The following is a 20,711-nucleotide window of genomic DNA, read 5'->3' on the forward strand; positions in this document are numbered from 1 at the left end:
GACTCATCGCAGGGGTCGAAATCCGTCGCATGACCCTTGAACAGAATAGGTGTGGTGATAGGCATGGTAATTGTAACCTTTTACATACGACTCGTCGGGCTCGATCACATTGTTCGTGGGCCGTCGTACGATTTTGTTGATGTCACATAATTTTCAAGCAGGCTGTGACAGAACCAAAATTCGACAAGGATCTTAGACAGTCGTAACAAGACATCAAACTTTTGTACAATGTATGCAGGACTACATGAAGAAATCCCTCGGTATGCGACCGTACCGCGACCTTACGACAAGTGTACACTTATACCCCCTTTACATTTACACCTGCCCTTTTTCCCTTGGTCTAATTTTGTTGTGTGAGTTTGTCGCTCCAAACGCAGCAAGTAGCGTTTCAGAGGGCCAAGATTTCAGATTTTCTCCGGACCTCTGTTGCGACGCTTAGCGCCTCAGGCGCTCAACATGGTTTGCCTCGGCATCACACCCTGTTACCCAGTCGCAATGTCACACATCTAAAGCCTAAGTTACTCTTAAGACCTCTTTCGCTCCAGTCATATACATGATTCTGTCTCTTAGAAATATCAGACCCAACAGCCTTGGTTGGTTTTGATGTGCTAAAATCATTCAAGAAAGTTTCATATGCGCCACAATGACAGCTGGATGATTATCAAATATTTCATCACATTGCCCTTACGCACATGCGCACACAGACAATGATCTATTGTCTATGGTTCTGCTCCGTCTCGACAAACATACCCATTTGAAATGTCAAGTCGGCAACCAGACGGTCACACTAGATCGCCGTCCAATCGCCGTCACTAGATATACTGTAAGCGTGTGGAGACGGAGTTAGTTGAGGCCGAGACATCCCTGCTCCAGTTCTTCTGTTGCAGAAAGATACCGGTGCATCATGCACGTCAGGTGAGACTAAGGCTTCTTCCGAACAAGTGTTCTTTCCTTTCTCTTGTAACCGTTCTCTGGTTAGAGTATGTTTCATCACCATTTGAGGCCTAACATGGAGCTACAACGTACACAAAACTCAAACAATGTTTGCATTGAGTCACAAATGTACGACTATAGTAAATGAAAGAGTCGAATGACTGTAATGCAATGTTTTTGAAACACCGTAACCCACAATAGAAACCATGATTAATTCAGGAAGGCTTGTATCCTACGGACACATGTTGATTACTCTCGGCGGTCAGTCCTGTCACGTTTTCCTTAAAATTTCTACGGCATAAAATCGCACGACAGCCCACAACGAATGTGACGGCACCGCTTTCTTACCCCGATTAACGTCCACTTGGTACGCGTACTTCGAGGCGGGGTATTCTACGGTGGGGTCGGGGGTGTCGGCGCAGCGTCCCCGCCCAAACCCGCCGCACGGCTCGGTGAAGCCCTTCGGAATGGGACAGCACACCTTACTCTCCAAAGACGCATCGCTGGTGCACACCCGCGGAAACTGTGCGTCACCGCGGCGGGAAAATCCAACCATCACGATCAGCAGGCCAAATGCTTTCATGGTGGAACCCCCGAAACGCACTGACTGCATGCACGTTTACCGATGACTGATCCCAATGACAGAACGTGAAGACAATACAGACATAGCTTAAAGCTAAGGGCACAATCCGCCGTACGTGCAAATACGTGCTGTCTACGTGCCAAAACGTGGGCAATCTTTTGGGAACCGTAAATGGCAAGTACCGCCTCCGTACGAACTCGTAGGGAATCCGACGTATTTGGGAGCACACAGACACGCCGTAGAACGTTACGTGCAGGCAAAACTTTGTGTGCCGTCGGGCGGAGTATTCGCCCCCGTACGTGCCAGTACGGGCTACGAGCCTGCCCTGAACAGCCTGAACGTTTTCAGAAATACGTGGCGGACGTGGCCTTCCAAAAAAAAACGTATGGACAAATTGCACGTACGGCGGGTTGTGTCCCTATTAGGGAAAGGATGGGTCTTATGACTGTAACTCGTGCATACAATTGCATCTGTCCTTTTTTTACCCCTTGGTCCCGTTTGGTTGTGTGAGCCTGCAGCCCAAAATGCAGCAAGTAGCGTTTCAGAGGGCCAAGATTTCAGATTTTCTCCGGACCACTGTTGCGACGCTTAGTGCCTCAGGCGCTCAACATGGCCTGACTCGGCATCACACCCTGTTACCCAGTCGCAATGTCATACATCTAAAGCCTAAGTTACTCTTAAGACCTCTTTCGCTCCTGTCATACCAAGGAGGTTTCAACCTCCTTGGTCATACACACGGTTCTGTCTGTCAGACCCAACAGCTTTTGTTGATTTTGATTTGCTAACCTTTCAAGAAAGTTTCATATGCACCACAATGACAGCTGGATGATTATCAAATATTTCATCACATTGCCCTTACGCACATGCGCGCACACAGACAATGATCCATGGTTCTGCTCCGTCTCGACAAACATACCCATTTGAAATGTTAAGTCGACAGCCAGACGGTCACAGACCACCCAATCGCCGTCACTCGCCGGAATGGGACAGCACACCTTACTCTCCAACAATGCCCCCCCCCCCTCAAATGTTGGGGGCGTTGTCGCCCCAAAGGTCAAACTAAAACCCTAGGCCTTGCGTATTTCTTAACCAGTAGAAAAATAAATCATTGAACTTATTTTACTCTATTAGCAAATTTCTCACCCAAAATGCAGGAAAGACCGTTCAACAGTTCCAAAATGTGCGAAATCGTGTTCTGGGGGGTAGAGATTTCAAAATTTGGGTGTCCGGGGCATGCTTCCCCCGGGAACTTTGAAATTGAGACATTCTGAAACACTAGTTACTTTATTTTGAGGGGCATACTGTGCTTGCAGACTAAGCTAAGTGCAGCACCGAAGGCGCGAGATGCCGCAATGGAGTTTCGGGAAAATTTGGAAATCTTGATCCCTGAAACACTATTTCTTACATTTTGATGGACAAAATTTGATAGCAGACTAACCTAGGTTTAATGGCATTTCTACGAGAAAAAATGTTTAAGGTTTTTAATTCTTGACCCCCTAACACGAAATTTCCTTCATTTTGAGCGGCGACAAGTTGGAAAGAAAGGAGAAAACTGTGGGAAGCTAGGGAGGTATAATCGATTCGTAAAGGACAATTCCATGGCCCTCCTCCCCATTTTTCCATGACCCTCCCCAGGTCCAAAGAATTGCACCCTCCCCTCCTTTAACGTTGTTTCGCACTTGTTCCGGTGGTAAGCAAACCACAAAAGAGGGCCAGTGAACACCAAACAATACTAAATGTTGAGGCAGCCCCAGGCATGCCTGCAAACGACTGTAAAGCTCAGCAAAAGGGTCAGAGTTGGTTGCGCAAGCCGGAGGGAAGTCTCTATGTTTTTGAATGAGCAAGCAATATGTAATTATTTCCAAGCAGATGTATGGCGATTCTTATGGAGGATTCGACCTCATTCACAACTAGAGTTCCGCGACCCCATATCTCCATGAAATATTAAATGACTTAAGATTTACATGATTTATGCATGGTGAAGTTAATCATTGACATGTATAAACTTCCCATCATTAATCATTAATTTGTTTTGCTATTTTTGCATATGTTATCCAAATCAGTTTCATTTGCATAATTGGCATCTGCTTATGCTCCACCTATTATAATTTACATGTGTTACATTTATTGAAGTTCATTTAATTGAAAACAATAGAATTACAGTCAAACCTGTATTAGCGGCCACCTTTGCACAGCAACCACCTGGCCTTTGCGGTCACTTTTTTCGGTCCCTTGGATTTTTCCCATTGACCTAAGCATTAAGAAATAGTCTATGGTGGCCACCTGTCCAACGCGGCCACGGTCATACGATTTCCGGTCCCGATACAGAGACACTGCCTATTGCAACTACACGGCGGCCGTATGTCACCCTGTGCTGTGTTAAAATCGTAGTTTGCTAGGATTTGGAGTTCCCAACAGGGTCACTTTGGCGGTAGCGATCGAAAGGTGCGCCTGCCTTGAACGAGTGCAAGACTTTTGTCGGCGAATTTACCAACATTCCCTATGGCATATCAATCCTTTTCGGTAGATTTGACTTTGGCAGGGTAAGTTGAATTCTGAAGCGATCGAGACAATGTTACTTGGTGAGAAAGATTAGTGGGTACTGAAATCACGTGTAACTTTAATATTGCTTGGGGTCAATTGATCAACATTTTCTCTACAGTAGCCACCTGTCTATAGTGGCCACATTTCTGAAGTCCCTTAAATGACCGCTATTGATAGGTTTGACTGTATACAATTTCCTCATTAATTATGCAAATCAAGTCTCCATTTGCATAAAATACATATCATCTTTGCCTAAGCTACTTGCATGCCTAAAATGATGGCAATCTGCAGTTATCCTCTTTCGAATTATCTTGGCAAAAACGCACCTGCAGTTCCAAAATTAAATGTTAGGGGGCTGAAACTTGCCCCACTTTGTCATGACGCTGAAAATTATCTACATCCCAAATGTCAACACCCCACCAACACACCAAGTATGAAACCAATCCACCCAGCCGTTCTTGAGATATCTTGTTCACACACACACACACACACACACACACACACACACACACACAAACGCAGGGTAAAACATAAACTCCATAATGAATCCATTAGCTGGATGTCACGGATATCTTTAATATGTATTCATGACTATACAGCCAACTGAGGCGCAAAAGAAATGGAAAAATGACTCCTTCCTTGTGTCATCAGCATCACCATAAAACCTCTTTTTCTTTTAGTTTGTTGACAGTCCTACTGGCCATGGTTGTCATGGTTATTGGGCACGTCCCAACTGAAGAACAGCTTCAGGAAGCCGTCGCCATGGCAACCAAGGAATTGGATAACGCCCACTGTGTCCGAACGGATAACAAGGTCTTTTGTGAGGAAGGTGAGTTTGTGTCATGTGTAGAGTATTAACTATTCTCTACAAAGCTCTACTTTGCGTAGAAGAACTTCATGGGTGTCAACTCTACTGTACTACATAAGCTGTCGTCTTATCTAAATCTTCAGATTAAAAAAAACGGGTTCCATAACTCCAGTGCAAATTCTTGTCTTATGTGATTATATTTCAGCCATACATAGTATGGTGAAATATATTGTATTCGTAATGTTTCTTTCTTTATATTTCAGCCATACATAGTATGGTGAAATATATTGTATTCGTAATGTTTCTTTCTTTCTTTCTTCTTTCTCCTGTCAAATCTTCAAAGTGATTCATCTCCGCCGTTCCTGGACCGAATGACCTGAAATTTGGCACAGGGGTAGAATGGGCCAATACCTTGATGTTTTTTTTCTCAGTTTTTTCATATCTGCCTCTAAAAGGATTTTATTGAGATTTTTTTGGTCAATTTTAGACCAAAACTGTATATTTTGGCCCCTGTACCCTGGTATTACAACCAAATGAGCTGAAATTTGACAGAGATGTGCCTTGATAATGCCCCCATATAAATTTGATAACACTTTTGGTGTACAGTACAACAAAATGCTTATTTTTGCGATTTTTTGACCAATTTTTGACCAAAAAAGGACACTTTTGGCCCCTGTACCCTGGTATTACAACCAAATGAGCTGAAATTTGACAGAGATGTGCCTTGATAATGCCCCCATATAAATTCAATAACACTTTTGGTGTACAGTACAACAAAATGCTTATTTTTGCGATTTTTTTTACCAATTTTTGACCAAAAAAGGACACTTTTGGCTCCTGTACCTTGGTATTGCAACCGAATGAGCTGAAATTTGACACAGATGTGCCTTGATAATACCTTCATATAAATTCAATAACACCTTTGGTGTACAGTGCAACAAAAGGCTTATTTTTTGCGATTTTTGGCCAATTTTTGACCAAAAAAGGACACTTTTGGCTCCTGTACCCTGGTATTACAATTAAATGACCTGAAATTTGGTATAGATAGGCATTAGATACTTGGTAACAAGATTCAAGTCAAATTTTTGACATAAACAACTTTAAAATGATTAATTTTGGCACTTTTCTGAGGGGAAATTTGTTTTCTTTTGGCCTCCTGACGTGACCTTCCGTGACCCCGCACAGAGCCACACCTGTGCGCGTCAGCCGGAGAGTTGATTGAATCAAAGACCTAGCCAATCAGCGAAGAGGAGGCCAAAGGCTAATTAATATTCATAAGCGGGGCCTCATGATCCCGTATATAGCAGTGTTCCCGCCAGGGGGAGCGAAGCCCGCCTAAGGCTCGCGCATTTTAGACTATTCAGAAGGCTTTGTATTGTATCAGTTCTTAGGGGCATATCTATGATAATCGCAGCAGTCACTTAACTTCTCTTCAGGAGTTTAGCGTAAGTACACTATTTCAGGTCAAACCGTCAAAGGCAACTAAAAACAAACTTTAACGTTACTGAGTTCAACAGTACTTGTAACTTGTTATCCGAAGTTGAAACGCTAGCGATGGTTTTTTCGCTGCGCTGTTAGCTCCGTGCGACTGTTGTTGACGGTCTTATAACGGCATATTTTGCACCCCTGTACCCTGGTATGAGTAACATTTGGTATAGATAGGCATAAGATAGTTGGTAAAATGATCCAAGTAAAATTTTTGGCATAAAGTACTGTAAAAGGCTTAATTACAGCACTTTTTTTAGGGGAAATTGGTTTTCTTTCGTTCTCCATGCCATGACCTTTCGGACGTTCACCCCACAGAGCCGACATCTGCACCTGCGTCTAGCCGGCAGGAAGAGTTAATTCAATTTATGGTTCAGCCAATCAGCGAAGAGGAAAGCCAAGGCTAATCAATATTCATAAGCGGGACCACACAATACGTTAACTTGAAGACTCAGGCCGTACAGACTTCTCGCCAGGATTTTTTCAAAGCGTCGGACAGGGGTCCGGGGGCCGCCGAATGTCCCTGGCGGGGTCCAGGGGCAGGGCCACTGTGGGGGGGGGGGGGACCAGGTGGGACTCAGTGTTACAGTCTAAATATTTTGTAGAAGCACCGCTGTAGGAAAGAAGGTCAAAGCAATGTAAAACATCACGTAGCATGAAGTTCGCTGTCAACTGGCACACAGCACATGACTGTTTGAAACTCTAAGTCTAATCAGCAGCCGTGTTTGATTGATAGCCGGCGGTCCTTTGATGAAGTCGGCGAAAGGTGCGTTAGTTAGAAAATCTGCGTTTAGTTTTGATACGTAATTATAAGTTAGACAGTGGCGAGAATGATTATTTTCTCATCAATATTTCTCTTCAGAATTATTTGAACTTAATTGTACATCTAAACAATTGGCTTACCTGTGCAATGTTTATATGATTAATGATCAGTGTACTGAAATCATGTGTAACGTATGGCTCCTAGTCAATAGATCAGCATTTTCTCTATAGTGACCACCTGTCTATAGTGGCCATATTTCCTAGTTTTTGGCATAAAGTACTGTAAAGTAAAATTTTTGGCATAAAGTACTGTAAAAGGCTTAATTACAGCACTTTTTTTAGGGGAAATTGGTTTTCTTTCGTTCTCCATGCCATGACCTTTCGGACGTTCACCCCACAGAGCCGACATCTGCACCTGCGTCTAGCCGGCAGGAAGAGTTAATTCAATTTATGGTTCAGCCAATCAGCGAAGAGGAAAGCGAAGGCTAGTCAGGTCAAACCGTCAAAGGCAACTAAAAACAAACTTTAACGTTACTGAGTTCAACAGTACTTGTAACTTGTTATCCGAAGTTGAAACGCTAGCGATGGTTTTTTCGCTGCGCTGTTAGCTCCGTGCGACTGTTGTTGACGGTCTTATAACGGCATATTTTGCACCCCTGTACCCTGGTATGAGTAACATTTGGTATAGATAGGCATAAGATAGTTGGTAAAATGATCCAAGTAAAATTTTTGGCATAAAGTACTGTAAAAGGCTTAATTACAGCACTTTTTTTAGGGGAAATTGGTTTTCTTTCGTTCTCCATGCCATGACCTTTCGGACGTTCACCCCACAGAGCCGACATCTGCACCTGCGTCTAGCCGGCAGGAAGAGTTAATTCAATTTATGGTTCAGCCAATCAGCGAAGAGGAAAGCGAAGGCTAATCAATATTCATAAGCGGGACCACACAATACGTTAACTTGAAGACTCAGGCCGTACAGACTTCTCGCCAGGATTTTTTCAAAGCGTCGGACAGGGGTCCGGGGGCCGCCGAATGTCCCTGGCGGGGTCCAGGGGCAGGGCCACTGTGGGGGGGGGGGGGGGACCAGGTGGGACTCAGTGTTACAGTCTAAATATTTTGTAGAAGCACCGCTGTAGGAAAGAAGGTCAAAGCAATGTAAAACATCACGTAGCATGAAGTTCGCTGTCAACTGGCACACAGCACATGACTGTTTGAAACTCTAAGTCTAATCAGCAGCCGTGTTTGATTGATAGCCGGCGGTCCTTTGATGAAGTCGGCGAAAGGTGCGTTAGTTAGAAAATCTGCGTTTAGTTTTGATACGTAATTATAAGTTAGACAGTGGCGAGAATGATTATTTTCTCATCAATATTTCTCTTCAGAATTATTTGAACTTAATTGTACATCTAAACAATTGGCTTACCTGTGCAATGTTTATATGATTAATGATCAGTGTACTGAAATCATGTGTAACGTATGGCTCCTAGTCAATAGATCAGCATTTTTCTCTATAGTGACCACCTGTCTATAGTGGCCACATTTCTATCACTGGACTGGAACTTGCGAAAACTGCTATATTTTCTCCAGAGCAAATGTATGTGTTCCTAGTGCTGTTGTTGTTTGACATAAACTTTGAACATTTAAATTGACTGACCAGACAGACGAAAATAAATCCTCGAACAAGGTTCAATCGTATCTTCCGGGTCTGGCAGGACTGAGTTGTTAAACTAAAATAAGAATAGGCTCGATGGCTGATTGCATACAAAGTAAAACAGTTTAACAGTTTTACAGCTTGAAGAAAACAAACGCTCCTACAGTACCTGCACCTGCTTGGTAATTATTAAATCGTATGCCCTACTTGAATAAAAAAAGTTCACTGCAATAATAAATGTACCCACATCACAAGGAGCTTATACTTTTTTAAACTTACACCTAGTTATCGTACTGAAAATTGTTAATGACATTACATGAAGTCATTCAACAATTTTCAGTCATGACGAAAACTTTCTGAATGGAAGGTGTGATTATTGTCATTTTCTGAAAAATAGAAGCAAGCTCTGTTTTTACCTGGAATCAATTCACAATACCAGTCCACTTTGGGGGATAATGTACTGTTAAGAGGATGTTCCATTTTTGCGCAGGGGTGATTTGGAACAGTCCAATGTTGCGTGGGAAGAGGTATGGCTGAAATATGCTGTATTTGCTCTTAAGCAAATGTCGGCCTTTCTAGTTCTTTCTTTCTTTCTTTCTCCTGTCAAATCTTCAAAGTGATTCATCTCCGCCGTTCCTGGACCGAATGACCTGAAATTTGGCACAGGGCTAGAATGGGCCAATACCTTGATGCTTTTTTTCTCAGTTTTTTCATATCTGCCTCTAAAAGGATTTTATTGAGATTTTTGGGTCAATTTTAGACCGAAACTGTATATTTTGGCCCCTGTACCCTGGTATTACAACCAAATGAGCTGAAATTTGACAGAGATGTGCCTTGATAATGCTCCCATATAAATTCGATAACACTTTTGGTGTACAGTACAACAAAATGCTTATTTTTGCGATTTTTTTACCAATTTTTGACCAAAAAAGGACACTTTGGGCTCCTGTACCTTGGTATTGCAACCGAATGAGCTGAAATTTGACACAGATGTGCCTTGATAATCCCTTCATATAAATTCAATAACACTTTTGGTGTACAGTGCAGCAAAATGCTTATTTTTGCGATTTTTGGCCAATTTTTGACCAAAAAAGGACACTTTTGGCTCCTGTACCCTGGTATTACAATCAAATGACCTGAAATTTGGTATAGATAGGCATTAGATACTTCGTAACATGATTCAAGTAAAAATTTTTGACATAAACAACTTTAAAATGATTAATTTTGGCACTTTTCTGAGGGGAAATTTGTTTTCTTTTGGCCTCCTGACGTGACCTTCCGTGACCCCGCACAGAGCCACACCTGTGCGCGTCAGCCGGAGAGTTAATTGAATCAAAGACCTAGCCAATCAGCGAAGAGGAGGCCAAAGGCTAATTAATATTCATAAGCGGGGCCTCATGATCCCGTATATAGCAGTGTTCCCGCCAGGGGGAGCGAAGCCCGCCTAAGGCTCTCGCATTTTAGACTATTCAGAAGGCTTTATATTGTATCAGTTCTTAGGGGCATATCTATGATAATAGCAGCAGTCACTTAACTTCTCTTCAGGAGTTTAGTGTAACACTATTTCAGGTCAAACCGTCAAAGGTAACTAAAAACAAACTTTAACGTTACTGAGTTCAACAGTACTTATAACTTGTTATCCGAAGTTGAAACGCTAGCGATGGTATTTTCGCTGCGCTGTTAGCTACGTGCGACTGTTGTTGACGGTCTTATAACGGCATATTTTGCACCCCTGTACCCTGGTATGAGTAACATTTGGTATAGATAGGCATAAGACAGTTGCTAAAATGATCCAAGTAAAATTTTTGGCATAAAGTACTGTAAAAGGCTTAATTACAACACTTTTTAGGGGAAATTGGTTTTCTTTCGTTCTCCATGCCATGACCTTTCGGACGTTCACCCCACAGAGCCGACATCTGCACCTGCGTCTAGCTGGCAGGAAGAGTTAATTCAATTAATGGTTCAGCCAATCAGCGAAGAGGAAAGCGAAGGCTAATTAATATTCATAAGCGGGACCACACAATACGTTAACTTGAAGACTCAGGCCGTACAGACTTCTCGCCAGGATTTTTTCAAAGCGTCGGACAGGGGTCCGGGGGCCGCCGAATGTCCCTGGCGGGGTCCAGGGGCAGGGCCACTGTGGGGGGGGACCCAGGTGGGCGAAGCCCCCCCGGAAGCTCTTGCATTTTAGACTATTGAGAAGGCTTCTTTTGTAAGTTTTTTAGGGCCATATCTACGATAATCGTAGCAGTCACTTACTTCTCTTCAGCAGTTTGACTTTAAAATATTTCGGGTCAAAGCTTCAAAGACAACTAAAACCTCATAAACAACAAACTTTACTTAGCTCAACAGTATACAAAAATATTGTACGGGTTGCCATCCTTAGTTGAAGCGGTTATTTATAGCGCTAGTATCTTCGCTGCGCCGTTAGCCGCCGTGCGACTTTTGTTGACGGTCTGATATCCCTACGTCGCCGCCTCGCTGATATTCCCACGGACATGTTTCAAGAAAAATACCCAGCAAAAAACGCTGTTCTGCGTCAAATTCTATTCTATAAAACATGTGGGACTCAGTGTTACAGTCTAAATATTTTGTAGAAGCACCGCTGTAGGAAAGAAGGTCCAAGCAATGTAAAACATCACGTAGCATGAAGTTCGCTGTCAACTGGCACACAGCACATGACTGTTTGAAACTCTAAGTCTAATCAACAGCCGTGTTTGATTGATAGCCGGCGGTCCTTTGATGAAGTCGGCGAAAGGTGCGTTAGTTAGAAAATCTGCGTTTAGTTTTGATACGTAATTATAAGTTAGACAGTGGCGAGAATGATTATTTTCTCATCAATATTTCTCTTCAGAATTATTTGAACTTAATTGTACATCTAAACAATTGGCTTACCTGTGCAATGTTTATATGATTAATGATCAGTGTACTGAAATCATGTGTAACGTATGGCTCCTAGTCAATAGATCAGCATTTTTCTCTATAGTGACCACCTGTCTATAGTGGCCACATTTCTATCACTGGACTGGAACTTGCGAAAACTGCTATATTTTCTCCAGAGCAAATGTATGTGTTCCTAGTGCTGTTGTTGTTTGACATAAACTTTGAACATTTAAATTGTAAGTAACTTTAAACTGCCAGAGTTTCAGCCCAATAAAACACTCTCAGCGCCAGGGTATGAACAGACTGACCAGACAGACGAAAATAAATCCTCGAACAAGGTTCAATCGTATCTTCCGGGTCTGGCAGGAAGTTGTTAAACTAAAATAAGAATAGGCTCGATGGCTGATTGCATACAAAGTAAAACAGTTTAACAGTTTTACAGCTTGAAGAAAACAAACGCTCCTACAGTACCTGCACCTGCTTGATAATTATTAAATCGTATGCCCTACTTGAATAAAAAAAGTTCACTGCAATAATAAATGTACCCACATCACAAGGAGCTTATACTTTTTTAAACTTACACCTAGTTATCGTACTGAAAATTGTTAATGACATTACATGAAGTCATTCAACAATTTTCAGTCATGATGAAAATTTTCTGAATGGAAGGTGTGATTATTGTCATTTTCTGAAAAATAGAAGCAAGCTCTGTCTTTACCTGGAATCAATTCACAATACCAGTCCACTTTGGGGGATAATGTACTGTTAAGAGGATGTTCCATTTTTGCGCAGGGGTGATTTGGAACAGTCCAATGTTGCGTGGGAAGGGGTATGGCTGAAATATGCTGTATTTGCTCTTTAGCAAATGTCGGCCTTTCTAGTTTTCATCTATCTTCATCATTGCCTTCTTTCGTACTGCGGCAGGAATTCCCGTCTGGATATCTTATATCCAAGACAAGCTGTATATGGCCATGATTTTTCGATGGCAGATAGCTCTTAAACTCATTGGAATTTATCATAAGGTAACTATAATGCCCGTTTCACATGTACACTGAAACCGAATCAGCAGGAATCGCAGAACCACATGGAATGAAGAATTTGCACATTCGTGCCACATTCCGCTGAGAATTGCAAATGGACCTTATACCCCTTCACACGACTGAGAATGCCATCTGAATAAAAATTCTTTCTGTATTCCTGGGTATTCGAAGTGCATTCTAGAAATTCTCACTGCATTCCAAATATTTGTGCCCATTCTTGTGGCCGGCCGATTCACAATCGAACGAGATAGAATGTTTCGAATGATGACGAAATACCGTACAATGCGGCCATACTGCAGGTAGACTACACGTTGAATACCATTCGATATTTCTCGACCACCTCGAAAGTTGTTAGCATGATAAGAACATTCGACCGTGACGGCCACAAGAAAAGGTACAAATATCTGGAATGCAGTGAGAGTTTCAAGAATGGATTGTGAGTGCCCTGGAATATACAAAGAATTTTCTTTCATTCAGACGGCAATCCCGGCTCATTCAGCCTCTCGTGTAAAGGGCCTTATGTCAGTGGACCTGACTCTATTCTTTTCATCTGTAGAACCCAAACAAGCTAAGGTGGTTCCCGTGACTCACAGCGAGAGTCCGTGTGACATGACAGCCACGCGCCGTTCCACGCCCAAAACAATCAAGCTCAGTCGATCAGCTGCCATCTTGGAGAAGGTGGCCAAGAACCTCATGAACAGGTGACATGCATATCATGGCCTTATATCCATGGGTGCCTAAGTCTTATATCCATGGTGTAGCGCCGCATACTTTTTTGTTGTGTAAAGAGGGCAAAATTCAGCCATTGGCTTCCACGCCTTTTCTGACAAATAAACAATTGATTGATTGACTAATTGATTGATTGATTAATTGATTAATTAATTGATAGATTCATTCATTCATTCGATTCTTACGAAAAACATAAGAAGATCACTACCAATAAACACACCATCCTTACTAATTTCTTGGTTGTAGGGAAGGGGTAGAATAATAAAGGGAGAAAATGGGTATTTTGCCACAACATCAAATTCAAGACACATGTCTTGTCAACGTCCATGAATGCATATGTTTTTATATTTGTGTCATATTGTGTGTGTTTGTACAATACACACGTATGGTGATGTTTTTATTATTCCTTACCTTCGTAAAGGTGACAGTAGCCAAACTTATTGTAGGCCTAAACTGACATTAGCCACAACCCACGCGGAAGAACTTTGTTAAAGAACTGTCCTGGAGGTGTCTTCCTAGCTGTTTCTGGATGTGAGAGTTTTCAGACGACAGGCTTCTTCTTTATGCTATCTCTCCTCCTCATGTGTATATTACGTGCACGGCCAGTTAAGAAAGAGAGCTTTGTCAGTTTGATCGCACCAGCTTGTGATCAGCCCAACAGCCTTCTCATGTCATTGCCCTTGTGATACACACATCTCGAATGTCTTGTCGTCTTCTTCTTATAAAGTTAATTTGGTGCCATCGCTTTGAGCGGGGATGCATCTAAGTGACCTTGTGGATGTCTGGTAGATGGTACAGTGTGATTGTGACTGTGAAGCCATGCTCAGAACAGAGTATGAGTGTGAGTGTTTGGGTTCTCCCTCACTATCTCATGGGTTCCAATGGCATCTGGCCATGCTTGGAAGTCGCTGCCCACGCGAGCGTTGAAATCTCTCAAAAGCAACATCTTGCCATGTTTACGTACAATTTGCAACAAGCGTTTCTCATAGATTCTTCTTTCTGCTCTTGTACGTTGCTTATAGTAGGGGAATACTGATGAGAGTCAAATGCGTGTTCCCTGTCAGGGGTAACCTCATTACCATAAGACGGTCGTTAATTCCTCTGGGAAGGGCTTTCTCACGAGTTAGGTGCGGATGGCTACCTGCCATGGGTGACGAACTCCATCTGCCAGACTGTTGTACTGCCTTTCGTCTGACCTCTCAACCGTAGCCTGCCCGGCATGGTTAGACCTGCCAGGGGCATGAAAGTCCCCGCCGGTATAGCTCACAGGATCCTCAAGGCACTCCCCACCACGACAAGGTAGCAGTATGAGGGGAAGCATGGAAATAGAAAATCATCAAATATTGTTCTTTCGACATTTTTTCTAAATAGGAGTTATACGTACACTGAAGCCAGTTTTCGCCAGGTGTGCCTTTAAATCTGTCTGGTTGGTGATGAGTCACTAACGGCGGAGTTAACTGATTTGAATGAAACTATTCCTATGCAGTCCTGAACACTTCACCCTGGAGCAACTGAGCAAAGTGGAGTCCCCTATCATCAACAAGTTGTGTGTCAGCATAGATTGTGAGGAATTGCAACATATGGAAGACGGCAAAGAGTTCCGGACAGCAGACGGCTGTGGAAACAACGAGGACAAGAGTTGGTGGGGAAGCACCCAGCAATGCATGAAAAGACTGCTCGAACCACAATACGGAAATGGTATGTGACTGATACATAATTATAATTATTACACTGTAATTATAACTGCGTTGACTTGGATTTTCTTTGGCGACACAATAAGTGCATTTTTTTGTTCAAGCCATTGTTGAAGTCTCGGACATACTCCTACGATGTATGAAGAATTAGGGTGTGCTCATCTTCTATGCTCTTTTTACTGGGGACATTGGTGATAACGTAGCTTGATATCTAAATGTAGCGTTCTGCAACCAACTTTTCAGTTTAAACGTGGCATGGCTTCAATGCCTTTCATTGTGTGCACAGCCTCTCATGTTAGGTCCACCTGTACATGTATGTGATTCTTCGGTTAGCGCCAGCCAGCCAGTGGGAACGTTACCAGCCAATCACGTCGCTTAAGTCAAGAGGCAACGCGATTGGCTGTCGACGTCTGCATTGTCCGACTCCTTGTCTCTTGGGCCTCTATAGATAATGCGCCACGCACTACCGGCCTGGACGGCAAGTCCCTTCCCAAAGCCCGCCATGTCAGCCGTGTTATGCATGAAGATCTGCGGAAATCAAATCATGAAACCAGCCTCATGTTGATGCAGTTTGGACAGTTCACGTCACACGAAATCACGATGTCGCCTGTCTCAGGTTGGTAGTAACTTTTCATTGACTTTGCCCTGACAAATACACCGGTATCAAGAATACACGAGCTACTTAGTATATACGCGACGTTTTTCCTAAATCAACTTCATATGGGATGTAAAGTACATAACTGTTATAAGACGTCACGTACTTCGTGTCACACGTGACTTAAACGTGATTTAAACGTGATAAACGTGATTAAACGTGATTAAGTGGGAATGTACAAGTCACGTGGACAAGTCACGTCCTACTCAAATTGATTTTGAACTAACTTAAAGTTATTGATAGAAGCAGTTGATCAATCGTAATTCTCGACAATAATTTTTGTGCAATGTTACGTAGCATGGATGATTGATCAATTTTCTTTTTCTACACTTTAATTCCACAGACGCTACCTGTTCTTGTGGCTCCAGTGATCCTCAATGTTTCAACATTGAAATTCCCCATGGTGACCCGGACTTTCGTGGAAGGACCTGTTTAAAGTTCACCCGTTCTGTCCCATGTCCGAAAGTAGAAAATGACGGAGGGTGCATGGGTCCACGCCAGCAGTTCGACCAGATTACTTCCTTCTTGGACGCCTCCAATGTCTACGGGCTCACGAAGAAAGACATGGATGACCTCAGGCACGGTAGGTGGCATCTCCTCATGTCATGTCCACCGCTTGTACATGTCAAGCTCACGGCCCTGGCATACCGGCCCGCGATCTGTTCTTCCCGCTGCGTTAGCTCTGGCCGGCCGTCGGTCAATCACATACTCCGCTTACTGCTGTTGAAGGGGGAATTACCATGTATTATCATGTTGCCTCTTGACTGTAGGTTGCGACGTGGTTTACTAGCCAGCTATAACGAATTAAAGCAACCGTGCAAAGGACTGGCTGATACGCCGTTACTTGACATGTACGAGCCTGGGATTAGAGGCGTCGTCTTGATTTCTGAACCGCAAAGGGGACATGTTATGTGCGTTTAAGAAATCCATAGACATAGTAATCTAGCAGTTTTAGTTAATATGAATAATAAGACTATGACGGCACCATATAGTCATGTATGGACTTCTGGGCCATTCAATTTGGTCGGCCCATCGTTACACCATCTTCTCATGCCAGACCAAGCAACAACCCTGGCGTACTGGCCTGCAATATCCTTCTCCGTGCGTGTAACCCTGGCCAGACAACAGCCAATCAGACACTCTCACTCCTGTTGTTGGAAGGAGAATTGCTACGCAATCACGTCGCTATTTATGGTCAATATGCAACGTGATTGGCTGGGGGGGGGGGGTCTTTTTGACTGATGACTGACCATGGCTATCGCAGCGGAAAGAGCGGCAGGTCCGTATGCCAGGTCCATTGCTTGACATATACAAGTGGGTGCCTGGGATGAGAGGATGGAAAGGCTAGGTATTCACTCAAATCAGTCACCTTCTCTCGTCAGGGTTTCTACTGACGCCCAGATCAAACTCTGGCAACAGTAAGAAGGAACTCCTACCAGAGGCCGTGGACAACGACAAATTTGCTATGAGTTGTGAGGGGTTCACCGACGATGTTCACAAGTGCTCACGGGCAGGAGACATTCGAGCGAACGAGAATCCGGGGTTAACCTCCTTGCACACCCTCTTCATGCGAGAACACAACCGGATCGCCAGGAAGCTCAACACACTCAACAGCCCGAAATGGGGACCCGATCGGGTGTTTTTCGAGGCCAGAAAGATCGTTGGCGCGTTGTTTCAGAAAATAGCGTACGGCGATTATCTTCCTCTAGTTCTGGGACCCGACTTCATGACCAAGTTTGTCCTGACCCTCACCCAGCCGGATAAGTACTTCCAGGGGTACGACAAAACCGTGAACCCTGGCATCTATAACGCGTTCAACACGGCAGCCAACCGTTTCGGCCACAGCATGGTTCAGAATGAATTCGACCGCTATTCGAAGGGCTTTCCGGATGCCCGGCTCAACAGTCAGCACCCAATAAATCTGGCCTTTAGCTTCTTCAACCCATCATATATTTTAGACGATGACCAAGGCGGCCCGGACTCCATTCTACGGGGGCTAATAACCGCCCAGTCCCGCCAGGACTTCGACCGGTTCATAGTCTCGGGCCTGACGAAGCACCTGTTCGAGTGTCCTAAAATACCCAATATCAGCTTTGACCTGGCAGCCATTAACATCCAACGGGGAAGGGACCATGGACTGCCCGGCTACAACGCATTTAGGGAGAAGTGTGGACTCCACCGGGCACCGAGGTTTGACGACCTCTCACCTGAAATCCCTGACGCAACCACCCGGGAAAAGCTTCAGACCCTATACAGGTGATGATTGATATAACGTTATAACTTAAGTTCTGTTCTGTTCATGGACAGTCGTAGCAAGGGAAATAGATGTTGACTCTCGTGAGAATTGGGAACTAGGAGTGACAGGACTATTGGTTATGTCGCTTTTGTTTATATCTAAAAGAGCCGCCACATTTGTACGATTTTGATGCCTAATTCTGCAGACTGTGACAGAACCTACCGCCGTCAATCATGTAATACGACATTTTCCGTAACAGCTGAATGTTATTCCGACATGTGCAAGATTACCTTAAAATGCCTTCACTTTGCGATCGTAGGACGATCGCACGATGTCATTGACGGAATGATGTGAGACGAACGTGTCGCATTTCATTTCTTTAACATCTTGCAGAGACGTGGACGACATCGACCTGTTTGTCGGTGGTCTTGCCGAGAAGTCCGTACCGGGCGGTATCGTGGGTCCGACCTTCGCCTATCTGATCGGCATGCAGTTCCATGACATCCGCAAGGGGGACCGCTTCTGGTTTGAGAATCCCGGACAGTTTTCGGAAGGTTAGTCAAAGCTACGCTCATCAACAGATATAGGGAACAAGATAGCTATAAATGACAGAATGAAATTGGATTTCAAACTCTCATGAAAGTGGATGTTGGCATGCTATGGTCAAGATTCTGCATTGTATGAATAGCTGTTGGGCTCGTGAAGATTTGGTATAGAGTAATGAGTCTATAACAGCAAAGACGTATTTTCTTTGAGACTTTCAATCTTTTAATTTCCGTGACTTTCTCACACCTGTTTCTTCAGACCAACTTAAGGAGATCAAGAAGCACAGTCTGGCCAGTATCCTGTGCGACAACACGGATACAACCGACATCCAACCGAACGTCTTCCTGCAGCACACACAGCCTGGGAACGACAGGGTGAAGTGCACTGAGATTCTGCCCAAGATGGACCTGTCGTTGTGGAAGGAGTAGAAGGATTAAAGAGTTGTGACATCAACTGACCGGAAGGAACACGCAACGATTTTGCCCCAAAACACCTACTTTGATGCTAACAGCCTTTCTGCATGTAGTACCTTGTTTAATTGTCTTTCTCAACAACGAAATATCGTCAAGTCAATAAGCTTAAGAAAATAGACTGCTAGCTATCTGAATGGGTAGAGTACAGTGCATTAAAACAATGTATGTGTATGAGAGATTTATTGTACAACTTTAGTTTTCCCTTTGTTAAGAACAGCTGAAAGTACCATAGGTTTATTGTACTATCAGAACATTAGCCTTTTTCATAGTCTTAAATGAATATCCTAGAGGTATGGCGTCACTTGGTGTCCTTTGACAAGCTGTATTACTTGTTGCCAGACTATACGAAATACTAGTAATTGTTTTACAATACGTTTAGAATGTGCCTTTTATTTTTTTTTTCATTGGTGACTCCAATATGGATTATTAGACTAGAGGGGATACGTACGTACAATATTAATGTTCTATTTCTAAGCTATAGTAGCTTCCGATGGTATGGCTACCAGGTTAGAACTATTTAACTCCCTTTAACCTCATTATCATAAGACAAAATGTGGTAAGTAGAAAATTTGCGAGTGATTTTTTTCGTATTGTTTAAAAGATGCTATGTATTCACATTAGTGGTGATGGACAGGCGTTGGCTAGAACTATCCAGCTTCCTTGAATCTCATTATCAGAAGATAAATGGTGTTAAGCGGACAAATTGAGTGTGATTATTTTTTTCGTATTGTTTATTCAATACTGTGCATTAATGATGAATGGTGTCTTGAACCCCTCAAACACATTCAGGTCCTTCCCCGGCCGCTAGCTAACCAAGGTTTTGGTAGGTTACTGGAGTAGACAGACCAGTTTTAGATCAAGCCTCTCTTTCCGTAGTGAAGAGAAGGAAACTTAAGTAGTATGGGCACATAATGAGGTCAAATGGACTGTCCAAAGTCATCATTGGAGGAACTGTGAATGGAGCAAGGAAAAAAGAAAGGCAGAAGAAAAGTTGGGCCGACAACATCAAGAAATGGACGGGGAAAAGTTTGGCAGCTCCCCCTGAAACAAGACCGAATAGAATGGAGAAAACAGATTCACAGCGCCACCATGCAGTGACCTTGTAAGTGCCTGGTCAGTGGAAGGACTACTAGAATCGTGATTTAATCAGACTAGACGGACGACAACACAAGAAACGCGCTTTATGGCCTCTGTCGCTTTGTAATATACATGTACAAGCGCTGTCAGCGCTGACATCCATTACAAACATGCGACAAGCACAAGAAGTCAAGTATTCTAAATTTAGTATAGCTATGTCCGCTCGTCCGATCACTCCGCAGCGAATAGCAGCTAGAATACGATGAATACTTGTACTTCAAGCTCATTATATATGCCCTGGTTTCCTTACATTTGGTACACAGACACATAAACATTAGATCTGGTGCAGCCTGAAATGGTGGTGTGAAAACTAGCTTTTGAATTAGGTTGCCGGTGGGCAACCTATCCTAAAAAGTACGACTGAGTTTGAAATCAGTAGTCAGTAATATGCGACACAATGTTGGAAACAAATGGGCAAACGGCATCAAGTCTCCCAAGGTATATTTGATTATAAGAATTGCCGGTAATTATTTTGCTATTAGATATTAACTGAGCTGTCAAAACATTTAAAAAGTGTGTGTGTGTGGGGGGGGGGGGGGGGAGGTGGAGGCTAGT

At 43.3% G+C, this 20,711-nt stretch overlaps 1 protein-coding gene across 1 annotated transcript; it reads left to right on the plus strand.

The window, feature by feature from the left end:
- Positions 1-755: 755 nt before the first annotated feature.
- LOC118403553 (peroxidase mlt-7-like) lies at positions 756-18,994 on the plus strand. The gene is made up of 9 exons (XM_035802288.1): positions 756-915; positions 4,741-4,889; positions 13,243-13,387; positions 14,902-15,113; positions 15,558-15,725; positions 16,108-16,347; positions 17,147-18,020; positions 18,394-18,554; positions 18,805-18,994. Exons 1-9 carry the CDS (start codon positions 905-907, stop codon positions 18,972-18,974), a joined length of 2,130 nt encoding a protein of 709 aa, XP_035658181.1. The 5' UTR covers positions 756-904; the 3' UTR covers positions 18,975-18,994.
- The last annotated feature ends 1,717 nt before the right edge of the window (positions 18,995-20,711 follow it).

The sequence above is a fragment of the Branchiostoma floridae genome, chromosome 16 (genome assembly GCF_000003815.2).
Source record: "Branchiostoma floridae strain S238N-H82 chromosome 16, Bfl_VNyyK, whole genome shotgun sequence".
Taxonomy (NCBI): domain Eukaryota; kingdom Metazoa; phylum Chordata; class Leptocardii; order Amphioxiformes; family Branchiostomatidae; genus Branchiostoma; species Branchiostoma floridae.